Source organism: Bipolaris oryzae, assembly GCF_000523455.1.
Source record: "Bipolaris oryzae ATCC 44560 unplaced genomic scaffold scaffold_8, whole genome shotgun sequence".
NCBI lineage: Eukaryota > Fungi > Ascomycota > Dothideomycetes > Pleosporales > Pleosporaceae > Bipolaris > Bipolaris oryzae.
The window spans coordinates 1,088-21,217 of NW_006911284.1; the positions used below are offsets into that span (position 1 = coordinate 1,088).

A 20,130-nucleotide genomic window follows, 5' to 3' on the forward strand; every position below is an offset into this window, starting at 1 on the left:
TCACCATCCAAGTCATGTGCTTGCATGGACACACGTGCTGTTGAGCAATTGGTCGCCTTTCATTTCCATTGTGATATCACTACTAACACCTTAGTAACCCCTAGCAAAGACACGCGTACCCCCCGTGCCAAAACAACAACAACAACAATAACAAAGCACCACTTTACTGCCAAAACTCCTGAACAAGGGTATACCTCATTTACTATGTCGAGCTGGGTATCCCCTCTTATTCAAGTTTCCCTGGCCGCGTCGCCCATTTTTTCCGGATCAATATCTCCAATTACGTTTCGAAGCAAATCGGGCACAATCTGTGCTGCGTCGCCCTGGAAGAACCAATCGCCTTTGTGCAGGCCGCTAGCAGGTACATCGTTTAGATCCATGTTGATAATGGCAACCCTTGCGCCTTTTGCTCGCGCAAGGTCGACGTAACCCGCGGCGGGGTAGACCTTGGCAGATGTACCAATCACCATTATGAGATCTATGCCTCGCTTATCTGACATGAAAGTATCCACATCGTCTATGACGGATCTCGGTAGGGCCTCACCGAACCAAACGACACCGGGCCGCAATAGCCCGCGCTTGCATTCGGGGCAGCGGGGCAGGTGTGAGTAGTCAAGCTCAGGGAGGTCTACGTTGATGTCTGATATGTCGAGTTCGCGGGCGGCGAGGGCTGAATCGGTCGTGGGGTCGGACTCGTCGCTGGGGATGGCGAGAGCGGGCACAATGGGGTCGGTGAAGTTGTTGGGCCCAAAGTGCTTGCAGAAGAAGTCGGAGCATTTGACGTCGAAGAGCGAGCCGTGGAGGAGCTTGAGTTTCTCGGGTGGGTGCTGGGCACGGGGGGAGAGGCCTGTGGGAATTACCGTGAGTTATGAAGATATGACGAGGGGATGTAAGGACGTCACGCACCATCGACGTTCTGGCTCAGCGTGATAAACTCGTCCTTTTTGCGCGCCAGCTCGGCAAGCGCATAGTGAGCGGCATTGGGCTTCGCTTTGAGCGCCATGTGCCGCCGGTAGCTGTAGAACTGCCATACCAGTGCCGGGTCCCGCTCGAATGCCTCTGGTGTGGCTAGCGATGTTGCATCGTGTGTCCTCCACAATCCGCCTGCGCCTCTGAACGTCGGTAGTCCTGATGAAGCTGATAGCCCCGCGCCTAGCAGTGCGAGAATGCGTGTCGACTTGGCCAAGTGCTGTTGGAAGCTCTCGAGCTCCTCCTGCGGGACCAAGCTCGGTCTGGCGGCCGAAAAGGCCATTCTTCTGATGATGTGAGGAAATAACACGATGGCGGCGGTTATGGTGGCTTCCAAGGGGTTTCTGTATCTACACGCAGATGGCGTGGGGTTTGTAGGCGTATCATGTAGGCGGCGTAGTCGTGCAAGGCAGACGTGTTTGCGGGGAAGGCGGAAAAGTGGCATGCAGGGCAGTACGTCAGACCGAGCCAAGCTTTGTGCCCCACCGAATGCAACCCGCTAGCGGCCATCCCCATCTGCTCCAGCCCGCCGCTCGACGTTTGCGCTCAGCCGGCGCTCGGGACACTGCCGCCCGAGACTTTGATTCGCCGACAACTTGGAGGAACCACCGAGCCTCCGACTTTTGCATTAATATCACAATGACTCTGGTCGCCAGATTACTGCGACCCACCACGCGCCTGCGCTGCCGATGCAACACGAGACCTTTTGGGGGGCTACGCAATGGCCAGCCCACTGCTAGTACGAGGTCGTGCACTGCTGTGAATGCAGTACCTGCTGCCCAGCTTCGATTCGGACAGCCGCTGCACGAGACACATCCACACCTACTCAAGGCTGGGGAAGGTGATGACCACCCTTTGATCCATTGTGCTGGTACTAACACATTCTGCAGTCACCCCAGGAATCTCCGCGTTAGAGTACTACCAGCGTCGTGTCGCCCTCGCCAAAGACCTTGCGCCCAATTCTGTTGCGATTCTCGCCGCCAACGAACTCAAGTTTGCTTCGGGTGCCGTGTTCTACAAGTTTCACCAGGATCCAGACTTTTTGTACCTGACGGGGTTCAAGGAGCAGGATGCCGTGGCTATCATCGAGAAACATGAGCATGGAGAGCATACATTCCATCTTTATGTCAGGCCCAAGGATCCCAGTGCAGAGGCGTGGGAGGGCCCACGGTCAGGTGTGGAGGCTGCAGAAGACGTCTTCAATGCCGATGTTAGTGGTAGCGTCTATGACTTACCTCGTCTTCTCCCGGAGATCGTGAACCGCGTGCAGACCATATACACTGATCTTCCACAATCCCGGATTTCGAAGAACTTTCTTTCCCGCTATCTTGCTGGTGCAGAACCCTCGCGGACCGGCGGCATTTACAGTCCTCTTCGTGACTCTCCAGCAAATATCAAGCCCTTGCGTCCTCTTATGAATGAACTTAGGGTCATAAAGAGCGAGGCTGAAATCGAGAATATGCGCCATGCAGGTCAACACTCTGGCCGTGCCATCACTGACGCAATGCGGCAATCCTTCACCGCAGAAAAGGATCTCGACTCCTTCCTCGACTACTGGTTTAAACAAGACAACTGCGACGGCCCAGCCTACGTCCCCGTTGTAGCCGGCGGCATCAACGCAAACACAATACACTACGTATCCAACGACATGCTGCTAAAACCCAACGACCTCGTTCTTGTAGACGCTGGCGCGCAATACGGCGGCTACGTAACCGACATCACGCGCACTTGGCCTGTATCCGGGAAATTCAGCCCCGCTCAAAAAGATCTGTACAACTTACTCCTCAATGTCCAAAGAACATGTGTTTCGCTATGCCGCGCCTCGTCAAATTTCACCCTCGATCAACTCCACCACACAGCCACCAACGCCCTCGCCGCCGGCCTCAAAGATCTAGGCTTTGACATGAAACCAAATAGCATCCAAACACTTTTCCCCCACCACGTCGGTCACTACGTCGGTCTAGATGTACACGATAGTCCTGGTCTTAGTAGAGACAGAAAATTGGAAACGGGCATGTGCGTTACGGTTGAGCCGGGGATTTACGTTCCGGACGATGAGCGGTGGCCTGCTTGGGCGCGTGGTATCGGCATGAGGATTGAGGATAGTGTTTGTGTGGATGATGAGGGGCCGTGTGTACTTACTACCAAGGCAGTTAAGGAGGTTGTGGATATTGAGGCGTTGAAGGGATGAGATGGGGGTATGTGTAACGGAGGTGAATGTAAGAATATACAGAAATGGGACTCTTATAAAATTGAATGAAGAAAATAGTATGACTGTATTTTTCAACTGCTTTGTTGTCGTGGATCTGCATCACTGAAAATCTGCGTGTGCATACACTTGTCGTATCGTTTGTATCGCTTGACTGGGTCCTTGCATACTTTTCATGGCGGTTGTTGGCGCAAGGAGAGTGAGTGTTAGCGAAAAAATGCCACAGCGAGCGAGGAGACGAGAAGGATTAATCGTGACCATTCTGTGGAGCGAATACTGGCCGATGCAACTAGTATGATGGTAGGAAGCACTGAATGCTCACCATAACTAAAAAAAAAACTGGTCCTATAAAACCTACCAATGAATCAACATCACTTACTACAGCGGCTTTACCCGCTATCTTTGAACCGACCGTACTTACAAACCGGATCGCACACCCGATTTCCCACCCCGAACCCTGCACCATGCGCGCAACGATAAGGGTACGGGCAACCCCAATATCCAGCCCGCAGTCGGCAACCGGGAGAAAAAAAAATCAGAGATAGGATCTGGTGGCAAAAGATTGATGAGCCGCGCAGAATCCTGTATGCGGAATAGATCTCTGGATCTAGAATTAAGTTGCATGTGCATGTTTTCATTCCGGGTGTCTGGATAAATGCAATGCTGAGATTTCCTGCTACCGGGTCGCCTGAAAACCATGAGTCATGGGTAATGGAGTGCGATGTTGAAGTCATGAGCGGTGGTCAATCTTAGCTGCGTCGGAGAAGCATGTAGCTGGGCTTTTTGATCGCGTTGGATGCGAAAGCGGGTCCTACGGGTTAGTTTGTAGTATAGGGATATACTTTTCTTTCCGCTTTCTGTTTTTATTTTTTGCTTGAATGTCAAGTGACTGTAAGGCAACGAAGGAAAAAACGTTAGATATCGCAATGGAAAGCCAGTCATGTGGAAGAAAAAGGGGAATTGAGTAAAAGTCATCAGACAGAAGGACATTTCCATGATTACATTCGATATCACCACTTCATTTTTTTTACACCCTACCACTAAGCTCTCCCAGTCCTACCTAATAACTGTAACAAAACACCTCCCCCCTCGCATCCAGCAACTTGGCCAACGCAACCGTCCCCGCCACCGCCCCAAGCTGAATCTCAAACTTGGGCGTAACCTCCGTCTCATTCCCATAAACCTCAGGCACCAAATTGCCACCGATCTCGAAATTCCTCGTCGCAAGATTACCCTGCTGCCAGAGCCACCACAGCCGATCAATCGACGCGTGGTGCAGCCAGAACAACGGCTCGCCAGGCGAGTTCTTCACGTCGCCCGCTTGTCCGAATACGCCGCCGACGCCAAAGTGGCCTGCGGCGTGGATATTGGGGTTGATGAAGTTCTTGGCGCCCTGCAGCGCGCGGTCGAATGCGACGTAGGTGTCTTTGCTGAGGATGTTCTCTGCGACTTTGGGGTCGGCGCCACGGTTGAGCAGGTTGGGACTGAAGTCGCGGCGGAGACACTGGGGTTCGGGGCCGGGGAAATTCAGCATGAAGTTCTTGGGGACAAAGGGGCCGTCTTGGATGCAGCCGCCTCCCGTGTTGTTGACGCCTAGGGGGTTTTGCTCGGGCGTGGGGATGACTCTGGGGCCGTTGCCGCCGAAGCCGAGGGTCGGGGAGAAAATATCGGTTTCGTAGATGCGGGTGGAGTTTAGGTTCTGCGGGTCGGCGTCGAGGGTGTAGTCCCAGTAGGGCTGGGCGCCTTTGTAGCCGCATTCGTTGCGGAGGGTTTGTTCGTAGGCCCAGACGAAGTAGCGGTGCCAGGGGAGGAAGAATCCGACCCAGTGGATGTAGTTGCCTTGATCGTGGTGGATGGCTTGGAAGTCGTCGTAGCGGTTTTTAGCATAGGGGAACCCGGAGATTGAAGGGATCTTTTGGAGGCAGAGGACGGCGGAGATGTAGCTGTGTTTTTGGCTGGTGGACATTTGTCTCCTGTGGAAATTACTGTCAATATACGACTCATGGAGGTTATCTAGGGGTTTCTTCTCACCATTCGAGTCGTTTGGCAGGCTTCTTGCAAGTAGAGACATGAGGAGCAGGCAGTGCTGCTGCAAATGCCAAGGAGGCAAGGCTCAGAGCAGAAGTGATGACCTGTAGCTTAACCATGATGGGCGATGGTAGTACAAGTTACCGTCAAGAACTCAAAGGAGACGAAAAGAGCACGTCTGGCCATCTAAGCAAAAGCGGTGCCTCTCCTTTTATATACGCCACTTGCTGACATGGTGTCGAGTTCACGATGCATCCTACGATCTTCCTAAGGCACGGAAGCAAAAATCGTATACGGTATGCTACCTTAATGGGAGATGGGCGTGCAATTACCAAATGTAAGGCGTCTTACATTCTAGCGAGATGTTTAGTCTAGGAGGGCCGACCATGCACGCCAATGTAGTCACATGCACGCCAATGTCGTACCTCTAGCGTTAAGTGCGGAAAGATGCCAATTACACAAGCACCCAAAGGCGCACCTGTATGCATGACTCAGCATAGGTATGTAGTGGCTTGACGGATCGCCACTGCATTCGATAACAAATCGTTTGAGGAAACCCTCATCTATTGGCAGACTCGGGTAGACCCAAGCATCGGGTATCCGGTCGAGATCATTTACTCTTAACAACTCCAGGTCTATTACTGGTCGCGGAGGATCGGCTTCGAATCGATCCAAGTGCGGCTGTGTGCCAAGCGGGCTGTTAAAGCAAGGATGGAGTTAACGCTCTGCATGCCCCGGGGACTTGGCTCATCTCCGCCACTTGTTTGCTTGGCTTTTTTTTTCTGTAGGTAGTAGTAATGCTAGAGAGGACAATTTCCCATCTTTTGAACATCGATCAAGGCTGCATGGACGCTCTCCCTCTTACCTTTTCTTTGCTAGTCCAGAGGCGCCTGGTTACACATGCAAAAACTAGCAAGCGATTGCATGATAATTTGCGGGGGTGAGTAGGAAAAGACTCTGGTTAAGGCAACCAGCCTTAGCACTCTTAAAGTGTCGTCGTTGCGGCTCGCCATGAAGGGAGAATAATTGGACCGTCGGTGTTCAGCCTGAAAAGGAAATAGCGGTTGTGGAGGTGGAAAAACCAGGGCTTGATGCAGGGATAAGAATGCTGAGGACGAACTAGGTGCAAAGCCGTTGGGACTACCGCAACCGATATTAAGTCTTGTATGCTATACCAAAGAAGGAAAAAACGGTGCAGATAATGCGAGATGAAGGGCTGGGAAGACTAACGGCCAGATTTGGCAGTGCAATTCGATTGGGGCTGGGTTTTTTGAACGTGAGTAACGCGGGTGTACAGGGATATTCGTCGAGCCTGGACTTACATTAGTTTATTGACATACGTTTCCTATTCAAGGCTGAGGAGCATGTAATACTAATCGCATGAAAGCTTTCTGCATCCTTTGTATGCAGTGGACATCGGCGACCTTACACCTATATATGGTTGTTGCTTAGAAATCTACGCTAGACTCCCTGAGTCGATGCTAAGTATGCGATCTGCCAGTCTTGTCAGCTCCTGTTCCAGAAATTCCATCAACTGCCAATCAGACACTCGAAACACAAAGTTGCCATACCTCAAGAAAAAACGCCCACCATGATCCTAACAGCCACATGGATCAAAGTCTCTCCATCCTCCCGCCTTCAAGCCTAAAAACCTTGTCTGGATTCAATATCCCCTTCTGATCCCATGCCGCCTTGATAGCCCTCATACTCTCCACCCCACTCATCCCTACTTCCTCCTCTAATGCATCCCTCAACTCCAATCCAACACCATGTTCCCCCGTGATTGTACCTTCAAGACTCAGTGCCAACCTCGCCACATCCCTCAACACCGCCTCCGCAGCCCGGCGATCAGCCGCAAGACAAACAATCGAAGAATGCACATTGCCATCCCCGACATGTCCAACATTAGCACAGAACCAACCTCCCTGATTCCCCGTCGCAGCAGCAGCCTTTGAGATGAGTGCCTGCGTGCCCTGAACAAGATCTGAAAGTTTAGATATAGGAACCGCGCAGTCAGAATGCAGAAACAAATCCTCGGGACTCTTCTTCATACAAACAAGTGCTTGTCCCATGCATTTCCGCGCTTGCCAAATCGCACTTGCGCTCTCCCCATGCGTCTCTTGCGATGCGATTTGGAACCTACTCGCGGAATACTTGCGACACAATTCGGTCACGATACGCTGTTGCTCCCGCACAAGCTCGATCGATGGACCCGCGATTTTGAAGAACAAAGTAGGGATCTCGGCCCACGTGATGCTAGATAGCCGCGAGACATTGACACACTGCATTTGCGGGCCGTCTGCTAGCTCCAGGGCTTCCAGCACGTGCCCTGTTTTCTGGAGTTCGACTACGAAATCCACGCCGGACTGGAACGAGGGGAACATGGCGAGGCCCACGTGCAGGTTCTTGGGGAGGGGGGAAAGGCGCAGCACGGCTTCTGTGACGAGGCCGAGGGTGCCTTCAGAACCGATGAGAAGGTGAGTGAGGTCGTACCCTGCAGAGGACTTGCGGGGCCGATTATGGGTTTTTACTATGCGGCCGGAGGCCAGCACGCAAGTGAGGGAAATGACGTTTTCTTTCATGGTGCCGTAGCGGTAGGCGTTTGTGCCTGAGCAGGACATTGCTATCTAGATTATCCCTTTATATCTTAGCATATCACAGCTTTTCCAACATCGAGGAAAACGAGAAGAGGTAAGAGAGAGAGAACTCACCATCCCCCCAATCTTCGCCCCAGGCGCAGGATCCACAGGGAAAAACAAGCCTTTACTTTCCAACTTTTCATTCAAATCCATCCATCCCAGCCCCGGCTGCACAACAACATCCATATCGTCCTCATGCACCGCGATAATCTCTTTCATGCACTCAAAACTGACGCATACGCCATTACGGCTCGCCGTGAGTGCACCGCCGAAACTCGTTCCACCAGAGAATGACGTCACAGCGATCAGCCGATCGTTGCATGATTTGAGGATGATTGATGTCTGCTGTGTTGAAGTGGGGAAAAGAACCGCTAACGGTGTCTCGTGAGGTGCTGCGGGCGAGTGCGTGGTGTTGGCTTTGGCATCGCGCTCGTGAGTGTCAAGCGTGTATTCAATACCATGTTTACGCAGTTCTGCGAGTAAACTCTCAACATTGCTCGGCGAGTGGTCGTACGTGTACGATGACATGTTTGGATGTGTTCTGAGACAGCTTTTATTGTACACAAGGATACAGTTTGCGGATGTAGCCGGGGGGATCTGGGGAAGTGGGAGCCGAGGCGAGTCATGCGGGCTCGGCAATAACTTACCAGGCTATTCCCAGAGACCCTAAAGATTACGCCTGTGTATTGGCAAGTAGAAAAGTCGCTATTGGGTGGGTATTGTTACATTCAAGATCAGCGCTACGAAACCTATCGAATTCCAATCTCGACCCATGCTGACAACATTGAATAAACTCAAACTCCGTGTTAGCATGAATATGACATGCAAAAAGTGGGTATCGAGAAGCCATCGTCCGTTCAGAAAGTCCATTCAGAAACAACAATCCGTAATCGTCCCCTTGCCTCCTCTTTCCTTCTCTTTCTTTGAAAAAAATAAAGTATGAAATAAATCTATCTAGCGAATGATTTGAAGGGATGTGAAAAAGAAAAGCAAGCCGTATGTCTCGTGTTCCACTCGTGTCACAATAGTATGATGATTACGGCAAATCACCATACGTCTTTTTGCTGCGCCAAAACTTTCTGCTCTTCTTCTCTTCCTTGACTGGCGGAGCACGAATGACTGGTGGCTCTGGTGGTCCAGAGTTCATGAGGAAATCGGCTAGGTCGCTCGTGCCTGTGCGTGCGCCTCCACCGCGGGCGTCACCAGATGCGGGTGCCCTTGCTTGTAGGCGAGGTTTGTATGAACGTGCGGCATCTGAAGTAATTGATGTTGAGGTCAACGAGCCAGGATGCGCGCTACCATGGCCATTGTATGGCTGTGATTTCGCGGAATTTGCACGCGCGCGTGCAGCAGCAATAGTCTCCTCACTCAGCATAAAAGGCTGAGGTTTACTGACCGATGGGGGTTCCATGGCATTGAGGAAATCCATCAGACTCTCCTGTCTCGGTGCAGCTTGTCGTGGTGGCTGTGCCGGAGCCTGTCTGGGTGTTTGCGTTCCGCTAGGTGGAAGTGCAGTGAGCTGATCTTCGTCTTCATCGTCATCTTCGTCCTCGTCGGAGAGGTCAATCGCATATGGATCCTTGATGCGCCGCCTCGTTCGCGTGACTTGGGGCTCATCATTGGAGGCTGACATGCTTCCGCTCAGCTGCTTTGGCGTATTGGAATAGGCCGGCTGCACAACACCAGGGGATGCAATGAGACCAGTTCGAGAATTGATGGTCTGGGCACTGTTCTTCGACTCTAGCGTCGATGTTGCAGAGCCATACGCTGATTCAACATTGCCGTGGCCTTCCAGCATGCTGTCAAACTGATCAGAATCTACGGTGCTGCGGAAGGGGGCAACGCTCCGAGGAATTCTAGGTTGCCCATTATTCGCATCCGGAGGTCCTTGTCTGATAAAGTCAATCAAGTCGCCATTGCCCGTGCTCAGGCCTGCCGGACTGCGTGGCTCCATGTTGGCCCGTGCTTTTGCAGAATTCCCGTTAACAGAAGATGATCGTCTGGTAGATAGCTTCCGGCCGAGTGAAGATGATGAAATGTTGCTAGCCTTGGAGCTTGGATTCTGTCCATTCATGCTAACAAAAGGTTGCACAGGCTTCTCCTGGCCGGGCGAAGGGCCAGTCGATCGGATGAAGTCGGCAAAGTCGCGCATCGATTCTGACTCGATCTTTGGGTCTCTTGCAAGCGGTCTGGTGACCACATTGCGGCTAGGCGATGGCCTGTGGTGGGACCCATTAGATGACTTTGCCCTAGGTGCAGTCGTGTTGGGCAAGTTTGCAGTGCCGTAAGACTTTTCGTCAGGATGGGCACGAGGGTATGGCTTTGCGGAAGATGAAGATGAAGAGCGATGCTGCACAGGCTGATGTGGGGGAGGTTCCTGCTTGTTGTTAGTTGGTTGAAAAGGAAACAGTGTTTGTGACTTACATCGAGGTCTCGCATGTTTTGTGGTGTCAACGTGAACTTGACCGTCTCCTGTCCCTTGATCAAAGAATCAAACTCACGTGTCCGATCTTCCTCTGACATGCGTCCGCTCAAGCCTCGCGAACGGTAGCTAGAGACGGAATCCCGTCCGCTAGAAGTCACAGGGTAGACAACCTGCTTCTTCAGAGAAGAGGATGTCGAAGCGCCTCGCTTTAATGACATATTGTCTGAGGGAGATTTTTCAGAAGGTGCACTCTGGGAACGGATAGATTCTCCAGTCGATATGCGTTGCAGTCTTCGATCAGGCACTTGTATGGGCTGGTCTTGATTTGTGGAGGTGGAGTCGCGTTTCGATTCTTCGTAAGTGGGAGAACTGGATTTGCGGTTACGTAGAGAGCCGGCCTTCTCGAGGGGCTGCGTTGGATTACTCTCCACCTCATGCAAAGCAGGCAACGACGAGGCGAGGGATGGGGAACGAAGGCCATCCTGCCTCCGTGGGGCGCTGGTGGGACTCTCGTGCTGAATGGGGCTGGATGTGACATCTCCATTGCTGTGTGGCTTCCTTCCAATGTCTTTTCGAATTACTAGACGCTCTCCTCCCGCATACTTGTCATCGGGCGAAGAATTGTTGCGGCTCTGCAGCGATGTCGGAGTAGAGGTACGAGGCTGGACTTCTACATAAGCTCCCCTAGCAGGTGGTCTGCTGGGTTCACGAGCCATCTCGTCTGGAGTAGTGGGTGTTGATCGGATAGCATTGTTAGTAGTGCGTGCAACACCAATTGCCTGGGGCTTTTCGGGCTCCTCTTCAGATAAATCGTCGTCTAGATATGATTTTCCTTCTGCGTGAGTGATTGCTTTTGGTGTCAGTGCAGGCGTGTGGATTGGAGACTTGATGCTCGAAGTGCGGGTAGAACTGCGAGCTGAAAATGTGCGCACCAAGCCCGGAGGCCCCGGTCGTTCTATGGACATTCTCTTGGAGCTCATGACCTTTCCCACACTCTTGGGGCTGATATCGTTGATCACGCCAAGACCATCCGGGTTTTTTCCCTGGACGTCAGCGGGTTCGGGAGTACTCATTCTAAAGCCCAGGCCAGTAGCTGCTGCAAATGCCACCATCGAGGCATCATGTTCATGCTCATGCGATTCGTCTCTTGGAGATGGCACCGAGTGCTGTTGCTTAGATGAGTCGTTGTGAATTTCGTCATCGGCTGGCTCGCTTTCAATTGAAGTATGGATGGATTGCTCATCTTCATCAATAGGCCCAGTGGGAACAACGAATGCTGGTAGTTGCGAGAGGGGCAGAGAAACAGGGCGCGCTTTCTTAATCTTCTTGGCTGGTATGGCTGAAGAGGAAATCATGGCACTCGAAGGTCGTCGCGTTTGTGAATATGGTGTAGCGTCCGTGTTTTCGTCTTCGTCCTCGTATGTAGGCGCCAAGCCAGGCACTTCAATCTCGTTGATGTCATTGTTGCCCATTGGAAGAGGTATATTGGCTGCAATGTCCGTCTCGGTAGGTTGGTGCTCGGGCAGGAGCTCGTGGCCGCTATGCACCGTATTGATTGTGTCACGGCTTGACTTTCGCATGGGCAAGCTCATGTAGCTTGAGGTGGAACGCATCCGCCGTATGGGGGTAAGGGGCATGATGGGAGACCGCACACGCTTCTTCCACGTCCTCCAGATCCTTCCCAAAGCAGAGTTGAGTGCAATCTTCTCTACATCAGGCTCCTCTATGGTCAAGCGTTCGATGATAGACTGTTCTTCGTGTTGCTCCATTTGCTGGGACAGCTTTTGTATCCGCGACTCCATGCGCGCAAAAGCTGCGGATCCAGAGACAAGGAGCAGCTGTTCAGCGATGAACTCCATGACCGAGGTCAGGAAGATGGCAGCTGCCCATGACACCAGGCCAGCTTCATCATCCTCGTCCTCGTCCATGCTGAGCCCGCGCTCCTGCTGGACATACCTTTCCTCGTCCTCATCCTCCAATTCGCCCAAGCGTGTGTAGACCATGATGCGCAGGCGGGTGCGCTTCCACACCTTTTCTACATCCCATGCGCCATTGGCCTTGGTGTTGTGCGTAGGCGACTCGTCGTCATCCTCGGCAGCCAGTAAGCCCTGTAGCTCCTCGTCGGCGTATTCTATGGCCTCGCGGGCAAGGCGCGGCTTGAGGACATCGAGTATAGCTGGGCGGATGGCTGCCAGAGACGGGGCTTTGGCAGAAGAGAGAAAGGCGAAGAGGAGATGGTCGAGAAAGCCATTGAGGAGGGCCAATGCCTGCTCGGAGAAGATGGCGTTCTGCAGCTCTTCGCCGTCTGCATCTTCGTCCCGTAGCTGGGCATTCTGGTGGTCGGTGACGGTTTGCGAAGCTACCGATGCAGCAATGTAGGCGGGCGCGGGTCTGACGGTGGTGGGCATCTGGAAGGTGACGGAGCTGCACAGGGAAGGAGAGCGCTCACTACTGAAGCTGTGTGTTCTGCTGGAGCGCGACGAGGGCATGGCGGCCGTCTCAGACATTGTATGTCTATGCATGGCGCAGTCGGGCGTCTGCAGCACGTCGCTGCGAAACACAAAAGAAAAGGTCGTCAGCGATGCGGGCGGGGGTGGGCAATTGGATAGGAAAGGGTCGTCGGAAGGTGTTTTCGTCCGCGACCCTGGCTGTGGCGCGGGTCGAGGAAGAAAAGCGTCGGGGTGACGCTAGGAAGAGGGTGCAGGACTAGACGTATGACGATGCAGAGAGGGCCCGTCAGCGCTTCATGGCGGCAGGCAAGCCTCGTCAATGCTCAGAGAGGCGGATGGCAGGACGAGAAGGGGAGCGAGGCAGTGGAAGGGAGGGGGAGATTGGACAGTATCAGATAAAGCGTCTAGTCCGGGGGGCTTGTTCCGGCTCGTGATAGGGATCCTAGACGGCGATCGTGGTGTTCGCTAGGCTGGGCCCTTAGCGGGCACCGCTGGTACCGAACCACGACCACCTTTGTCTCTCTCGTAGCTCCAACGCCTGAATCATAGCCTCGGCCGCATCGACGGACAAAGACGAGTACGAGCAACAATGGCGAGCTCATGTTGCATGGTCAACCGCACGAGTCCGTGTGCTGTAGCTGCGGCCATGTTGCAATGGCGCCATGCCACCACTGCTAGTACTTATACTTGAGTACTGTGTACTTACGTGGGTACAAGAGAACGCTCGCGCATCCCTGCATGGCCCACGCCTAGCCGCATCGGCCGTGCCCTGAAAACTCCTTACTGCATCTAGTGCTATTGCTAGATCTGACCTGTTTCCCCCTTGTAGACGAATATGGCATTCATACTTTATTGCCATATTCTCTCACTGCTCTCCGCCATCTGTCCGGTCAGGCCATGCCCATCTCGACGGCCTGGCGGATTGGGCAAGGCCGCAGTACAGCCGCAGCGCATCACGGCCAAGTATCCAGCTGCGCATGCGCATGTGCATGTGGACTTGTCGCACCATCCGGCAAATTTCCGACCCTTCGCTGTACCTGCAGCTTTGCTCCACCACCACGTTCGGTCCCGACGCACGCTGCCAATGTCTGGCTGTGAGCGTATACGAAACTCGCGCGTACGCCTCGATTGTCTTGTTACCTCGACGACGCAGCCCGTCTGACCCAGCGACCTGGTAGGAGCCTGTACACATCCGAGTCATCGCACCGTATTCGCTAATCTCAGGGGCTCGTCCAACAAGCCAAATCACCTGAAGACATATGGCGCATGTATGTGTGTGTGTGTGTGTGCGTGTGTGCCAGTGGCCGGTGCTGGCCACCATTGCGTTGGTTCTTCTGCTGTTTGCCCATGACTGAGTTGGGCGCCTTATTGTTTGACCCCGGAAGTATGTTTTATAGTAGATTGTCTCTTTTTGGCGGACCATACGTCACTCAGCCACCCTTCGTACCATCCTCTGCCTACCAGTTGGCTGCAAGACAGACGACGGGATTCGCTGCAACAAGCTGTCTACTGCCCGTTGGCTTGTTGGTGTCAACGGTCGAGCCAGGAAACAAGAAAAAAAATACTACGAGGCCCAACGGCTTCCACTCGTCGTCCTAGGTCACTTGTGTTGAACAGCACGTGGGTGTATGTCACGTGCAAGCAAATGGCGAAAGCGTGTTATATATCTACCATGGAGCAACAAACGGTGAACATCACGACACCTAAGAAAAGGCCATGCAGACCCCGCATTTGAACAACAACATAGATAAATGTCTCTAATACTACATTCGGCCAACCCCATGACCATCGGCCTCATTTTCGATGGCCAACTACCGCGCTGTCCCCCAAAGGAAAGAGCATCCAGTTGTTGTTACCTCATGGCAGCCTCTGATTGGCCACATCCCATATGCCAAGCCCTGTCCCCTCACCTTGCTACGACTTCGTGACATTCGACTTGAACCTCTTCCAGTGTATATCCTCGATTTCTGGTCCTTCTCAGTGGTTATGGCACCTTCTCCACACTCTTGTTGCTCTTCCTCGCCTCGGACTGCCGAGTGTGTATCAAGATGATGGATCCATGCCCGTTTACTTGTTCAAGAGGCACCAGCACCGAGCGCTTAGCCAGAGAGATCCGAGGTTGTCTGGTGGGAGATGCGGCGTACCATGATTCAAGCTGATAGAAGCCATGCCCGTTATTCGATATGTTTTGCAGTGGCGGCGTCATGTTCCATCCAGCTTTCCGTACAGCTTCTCGTCAATCCTAGCCTGCGGGACCACAGCAACACCAGCAAACGGTCGCAATGCCCCTCCACCGGCTAGCCGGTACCTACAGTCCGAACAAAGCTCATTACTGTTAACCGACCCCATCTTCTCTGCATAGGTGCATGCTATAGGATGGCCGTTGGCAAACCGAGACCTGCAGCACGGGTCACCAACAAACTGATCGCGCCCCCAGTGGCGGCATGGCCGGTGATAGACGTGCTCAACGTAGCACATGTGTGGCTGTCTAGTAGGGTGTTTCCGACAGCAGGTTAGGATTTAGTTTCTCTGCTGGATATCTTGGAGTCATCGCTGACCGTTTCCCAGGCATATATGTGCTGGCTTCCAGTAAACAAACATGCAAACAATGCCCGTATGAGAGACTCCATTGACCAAGACTAAGACCCACCATCCTGCTTGCTTGTGCCTTCACAATCGCATTGTCACCAATAATTTTCCATGCCGTCTGCCCCCCCCCCCGCCAGGACATTGGGTTTGGGACTGGCACCGGCGGCAGCGGAACTTGTGCCGCGTCGCCGATTTCGAACAGGTACCATTGTCGAAACTAAACAATTGTCAGGCTTCATTGTTTCTCTGGCACAAGTCTCACCTCTACTGGCGTTGCGCGGGACTTGTGCGAGCGACGGCTTGGCCCGGCCTTGCCGAGACGACCACTAACAGAGTCTCCCGACACCAGAAAACAAATGTAAGGTTTCAGGCCGTCTTATATATGGGTCAGATAAATATTCGGGCACATTTTGCTGACTTATTGCGGAACAGGTTGTGATTATGATTGGTTCGAGCTGAGGACTTCGAGGAACAGGACATAAGTAGACACTATGTCGACGCACTTGCGAGCAACACCAAACACCCCAACAAAGTCTACCCCAGATCTACCCTGCACCATGCCACTGGCGCCGGTCCCTAAGCCTAGCCGGCTCCCGAACGTCGGTCGTATCCTTGGTCGTTCCCGTTTTGCCCCGACCCTCTCGTTCAGCATGGTCTGCTGCCTGCTGCAGGTACAGCCGCTCTCGATGTCCAACCAGAGGCAGAGGGTGCTGCTGCAAGTCATGACCTAGAGCGGGAAGTGAAGGGGGCCGTGCAAAGTTGGTGTCTGGGTATGCATGATGGGCGTCGCAGTGAACACAGCAGGGCGGGAAAGTGCATGGGCTCATTGGGGAATCAGATTGGTGTCGAGGCCATGACGAAACCATGATGTGCTCATGCCGGGCATTGTCTGCTAGATACCATGCCCGGATATGTCTCTTCTTGACCCCCGGATGGTGTTGGTTTCCTATCGGTCAAGGCCACACGTGCCAGCGCTTGCCCAGCACCATGCGCCCCATCTGATAAGGGTCGCTGCGAACCATACACCCACAGCGGCTGCTCCTTGACTTGATCAGCAGCTATCTAAGTATAATCTGGGGAAGACACAAGCCTTTTGGAACCCCTTCCAGCACATGGAAGGGCCCGCAGCTTTGCCTAAAGCGGACATGACACCGCCATACCATTGATGGCTGATACGCAAGTCCAACTCCAGGCGGATGGCGACTTTTATACCAATCTTTTGAGGAGCAAACCCGCTTTTGCACACAATGTGGGCGTGTTCACGATAGGTGTTGTGTCGCTGCCACATGTCAGTCAACGAGGCCGGCGGCGTTACTCGATAGCCTGACGTAAAGTGGGAAAACCATTTTTCCCCTTATCTTTCGGGCCAGGGGCGAGAGGCTTGGCAGATCGACGGTACGCCCGCAACCCCGCCAGGCCCAACGTCGTGCAGACTAGATTGCGGTGCCGATATGGCGATGCGGCTTTTTTTTTGCCTGCGTCGGGACAAATGGTCGCGGTGGACGGGGTGGTTAATGGCGCACGTGGGGTGCCGGCGGGTGAAGGAGAGGCTTCAGGCAGAGGTGGACTTTGATTCGCATTCGGATTTTGGGCATTGGACTTGGATTCACGGGGGTGGTGGGCGACGGCGGCGGCGGCGTGGAGCTGACTATCTGACTGTATTGCAAAGAGCGGGCTGCAGGAGAATCTGTGGGGTCGGCATGGAAATATCTCAGTCTGTGCCTGGAGCAGAGGCGGGTCCAATAAGCAGCGAGCCATTGAAGCGTACGAGCATGGTAGTCTAAGCAGCGGGCTTCTGGAACAGTGCACGTCCAGCACCCAGGACACATCGCGGCCAGGCGGGCGCGAGAAAACGATTAACTTGACTACAAGAAACGTCGCGGCAAAGAGTTTAGTGCTGCTGGCATGACGAGGCACAGTAACTGTAACATCTGCCATTGGCGGGCGGGCGTCTTATCGCCCCCGCGACGTCAGTGCCGGCCAGAGGAGGCAACGGGCCCTGGCCAGCAACAAGAAGAAGAAGCAGCATATGCAGGTGTCGCGAGACGTCTGCACGCAGGGACGGCGCTGCTCGTGTTGGGCACACGGCGTCGACGATGGTGTCGAGGGATCCGATGGCGGACGGCCAAAAACAACAGCACATGTGGAGCGGTGTGTGCAATGCAAATGCAAAGGCTCTTGTTTGGGCGCCGGTCGTCTGCCATGACCAACCTGCTGGCGTTGAGCGGGTAAATTTAGCTACGCTGAGGCGACGGTTTCCACCTCCGCCGCGGTCAAACTCGGAACCACCTGAGGCTGTGCGTTCCGAGCGCCGCGCCAAACCGAAACCGCTCGTATGCAGTGCAGTGGCCGCAACCGCACCCATTGGCAAACATCTCCAAGCACTCCACACGGCCCTACGCTGCCCGTCGCCTTTGCAACCCAGCGCGCAATAAACATTGTGTATGTGTGTGTTTGTGGCTGGCAGCGCCCTGCAAGTGTCCCAGCCGGGCGGCGCGCCGGCGTAAGCGGATGCTCCACGGCCGGGCGTGTGCGTGGGCGTGGGCTCAGCATGCCTGGGTGTGCCGCCTGTGGTTGCGCGTTGGAGAAACGGATTGCTTCCTCATCCCACGGATACAGTCCGGCGGCGGCTCTTGGCTACGGCCAACCTAGTTACTATCTGACCACACCCAGCCCCGCCACATGCCGAGACAGGTCAACCCATTCCACGACACTTACCTTATAACTGAACCCTCAGCCCGCTATCCTTATCTCCCTTCCCCATTCACTCTCCCCACTTCCACCATATAACCCCTCCTCCACGCCCTTCTTCCAAAAGACAACGTCGTCTCCCTGTTCCCTCCCTCTTCAAGTTTGACCTTTTTTTTTACTGCTCCCTTCCCTTCCCACGCACATACAAACCGCAGTCATGGTATGTTTCTACACACTGCCCTGGGCTCTTTGTTTATCCCTGCCGTTACTCACACATGCTACAGGCGAACTCTACAATCATCTCCAATGCTGCCAACGTACGTTGAACCCTGCTCGCGTGCTCCCCGTCTGGCCTCACTCTGGCTTGTTCTAACATTCCACAACAGCTCCAGAAGTACCTTGACCTCCCCCAAAAGGGAAATGTCATGGCCGAGTATGTCTGGATAGATGGCTCCAACGGCATTCGCTCAAAGTCCAAGGTCAGTCAGTTCTTTCTCTCTCTTTTTTTCTCCTTCCTTCCCCTCTTCCATTTCCCTCAACCGATCATGTTTTGCGGCATTTGTTGCGGTCCGCCATCGCGATGCAGCCTAGTGTGCGGCTTGCAGGCTTTCAGCCTCGGGAGAATCACTGGCTGCGATCCACTTGGCGGTTCACAAACTGCACAGTCACGATCGTGGTGATCTGCTTGTGTGACGTATCCTGCGCCAATCGCTGTCGCAACAGGCACAGATGGCGTTCCTTATCGCGACCCCACGATAAGCCATCTACCAGCCACAGATTGCGCGCGGCAGGACCTGCGCAACTTCTGACGTCTACCCCTCCACTTGCCCCCACTCACCACCCATGCCCTTGCAGCCCAGTTCAACCAGACGCATGTATCCTGACATCAGTTGCAGACCCTGAAGAAGAAGGTCGAGAGCCTTGCCGACCTCCCAGAATGGAACTTTGACGGTTCGTCAACTGGTCAGGCGCCCGGCGAGAACTCTGATGTCTACCTCCGCCCGGTTGCCTACTTTCCCGACCCCTTCCGTCGGGGCGACAACGTCCTCGTCATGTGCGAGACCTACATGTCCGATGGCTCCCCAAACGCATACAACTTCCGCCACGATGCTGCCATAATCTTTGAGAAGCACAAGGAGGCCGACTTCTGGTTCGGTCTCGAGCAGGAGTACACTCTCCTCGACGAGTTTGGCTGGCCATATGGCTGGCCCAAGAACGGCTTCCCTGCCCCCCAGGGTCCTTACTACTGTGGTGTTGGTACTGGCAAGGTCTTTTGCCGTGACATCGTCGAGGCCCACTACAAGGCCTGCATGTACGCCGAGATCAACATCTCCGGTACCAATGCCGAGGTTATGCCCGCCCAATGGGAGTACCAGGTTGGCCCCTGCCCCGGCATTGCCCTTGGTGACCAGCTCTGGATGTCGCGCTTCCTTCTCCACCGCGTCGCTGAGGAGTTTGGTGTCAAGGTTACCTTTGCCCCCAAGCCCATCCCTGGTGACTGGAACGGTGCCGGTCTCCACACCAACGTCTCTACCGTTGACACCCGTGGTGAAAACGGCATGAAAGCCATCGAGGCCGCCATGGAGAAGCTTTCCACCCGCCAAGCCGAGCACATGGCCGTCTACGGTCAGGACAACCAGCTCCGCATGACTGGCAAGCACGAGACTGCCTCATACGACAAGTTCACCTGGGGCGTTGCCAACCGTGGCTCCTCTGTCCGTATTCCCCGCGCCGTCGCCGCCGAGGGCAAGGGATACTTTGAGGACCGCCGTCCCGCCTCCAACGGTGACCCATACCAGATCACCGGCATAATCGCCGAGACCATGTACGGCAAGGTCGAGGGTGCCGACATTGCCAGGTTCGCCAAGAAGGCCGACACCGTCGAGACGGAGATGGTCATCGAGGTCAACAAGCCATAAGAAAAAAAAAGGCTTTTGCTCGTTATCCTATCTGTTCGGTTGTTCAAATTTTTTTTCTCCCCCATACCCCCAAATTTATTTCGCGCTTTTAGACCACTTTTGGGTTTGACATGTTGTGCCGCACTTGTTCATGGAAATGAACTGGTTTGTCTGGCTTGGGCTTGGCCTCGTAGAATTTTTATCGAATGATGAGAGTTGTTTGGTGCCGTCT

At 53.9% G+C, this 20,130-nt stretch overlaps 7 protein-coding genes across 7 annotated transcripts; 2 read left to right on the top strand and 5 right to left on the bottom strand.

Annotated features, from left to right (window-relative positions):
* Window positions 1-230: 230 nt before the first annotated feature.
* COCMIDRAFT_22338 (uncharacterized protein) lies at window positions 231-1,252 on the bottom strand (the record flags this gene model as incomplete). The annotated part of the gene is made up of 2 exons (XM_007685189.1): window positions 231-847; window positions 907-1,252. The coding sequence occupies 2 exons, from the start codon at window positions 1,250-1,252 to the stop codon at window positions 231-233; spliced, it is 963 nt and encodes a 320-aa protein (XP_007683379.1).
* A 356-nt stretch (window positions 1,253-1,608) lies between these two features.
* Window positions 1,609-3,160, top strand: COCMIDRAFT_1198 (uncharacterized protein; the record flags this gene model as incomplete). The annotated part of the gene is made up of 2 exons (XM_007685169.1): window positions 1,609-1,810; window positions 1,860-3,160. 2 exons carry the CDS (start codon window positions 1,609-1,611, stop codon window positions 3,158-3,160), a joined length of 1,503 nt encoding a protein of 500 aa, XP_007683359.1.
* Window positions 3,161-4,238: 1,078 nt separating this feature from the next.
* COCMIDRAFT_82953 (uncharacterized protein) lies at window positions 4,239-5,325 on the bottom strand (the record flags this gene model as incomplete). Its single annotated transcript, XM_007685238.1, has 2 exons — window positions 4,239-5,151; window positions 5,210-5,325. The coding sequence occupies 2 exons, from the start codon at window positions 5,323-5,325 to the stop codon at window positions 4,239-4,241; spliced, it is 1,029 nt and encodes a 342-aa protein (XP_007683428.1).
* Window positions 5,326-6,819: 1,494 nt separating this feature from the next.
* COCMIDRAFT_83001 (uncharacterized protein) lies at window positions 6,820-8,373 on the bottom strand (the record flags this gene model as incomplete). Its single annotated transcript, XM_007685239.1, has 2 exons — window positions 6,820-7,833; window positions 7,918-8,373. 2 exons carry the CDS (start codon window positions 8,371-8,373, stop codon window positions 6,820-6,822), a joined length of 1,470 nt encoding a protein of 489 aa, XP_007683429.1.
* A 508-nt stretch (window positions 8,374-8,881) lies between these two features.
* COCMIDRAFT_1201 (uncharacterized protein) lies at window positions 8,882-12,777 on the bottom strand (the record flags this gene model as incomplete). Its single annotated transcript, XM_007685170.1, has 2 exons — window positions 8,882-10,222; window positions 10,270-12,777. 2 exons carry the CDS (start codon window positions 12,775-12,777, stop codon window positions 8,882-8,884), a joined length of 3,849 nt encoding a protein of 1,282 aa, XP_007683360.1.
* Window positions 12,778-17,200: 4,423 nt separating this feature from the next.
* On the bottom strand, window positions 17,201-17,674 carry COCMIDRAFT_22343 (uncharacterized protein; the record flags this gene model as incomplete). Its single annotated transcript, XM_007685190.1, has 1 exon — window positions 17,201-17,674. One exon carries the CDS (start codon window positions 17,672-17,674, stop codon window positions 17,201-17,203), a length of 474 nt encoding a protein of 157 aa, XP_007683380.1.
* Window positions 17,675-18,217: 543 nt separating this feature from the next.
* Window positions 18,218-19,919, top strand: COCMIDRAFT_22344 (uncharacterized protein; the record flags this gene model as incomplete). The annotated part of the gene is made up of 4 exons (XM_007685191.1): window positions 18,218-18,220; window positions 18,285-18,317; window positions 18,387-18,479; window positions 18,897-19,919. 4 exons carry the CDS (start codon window positions 18,218-18,220, stop codon window positions 19,917-19,919), a joined length of 1,152 nt encoding a protein of 383 aa, XP_007683381.1.
* Between the last annotated feature and the right edge of the window lie 211 nt (window positions 19,920-20,130).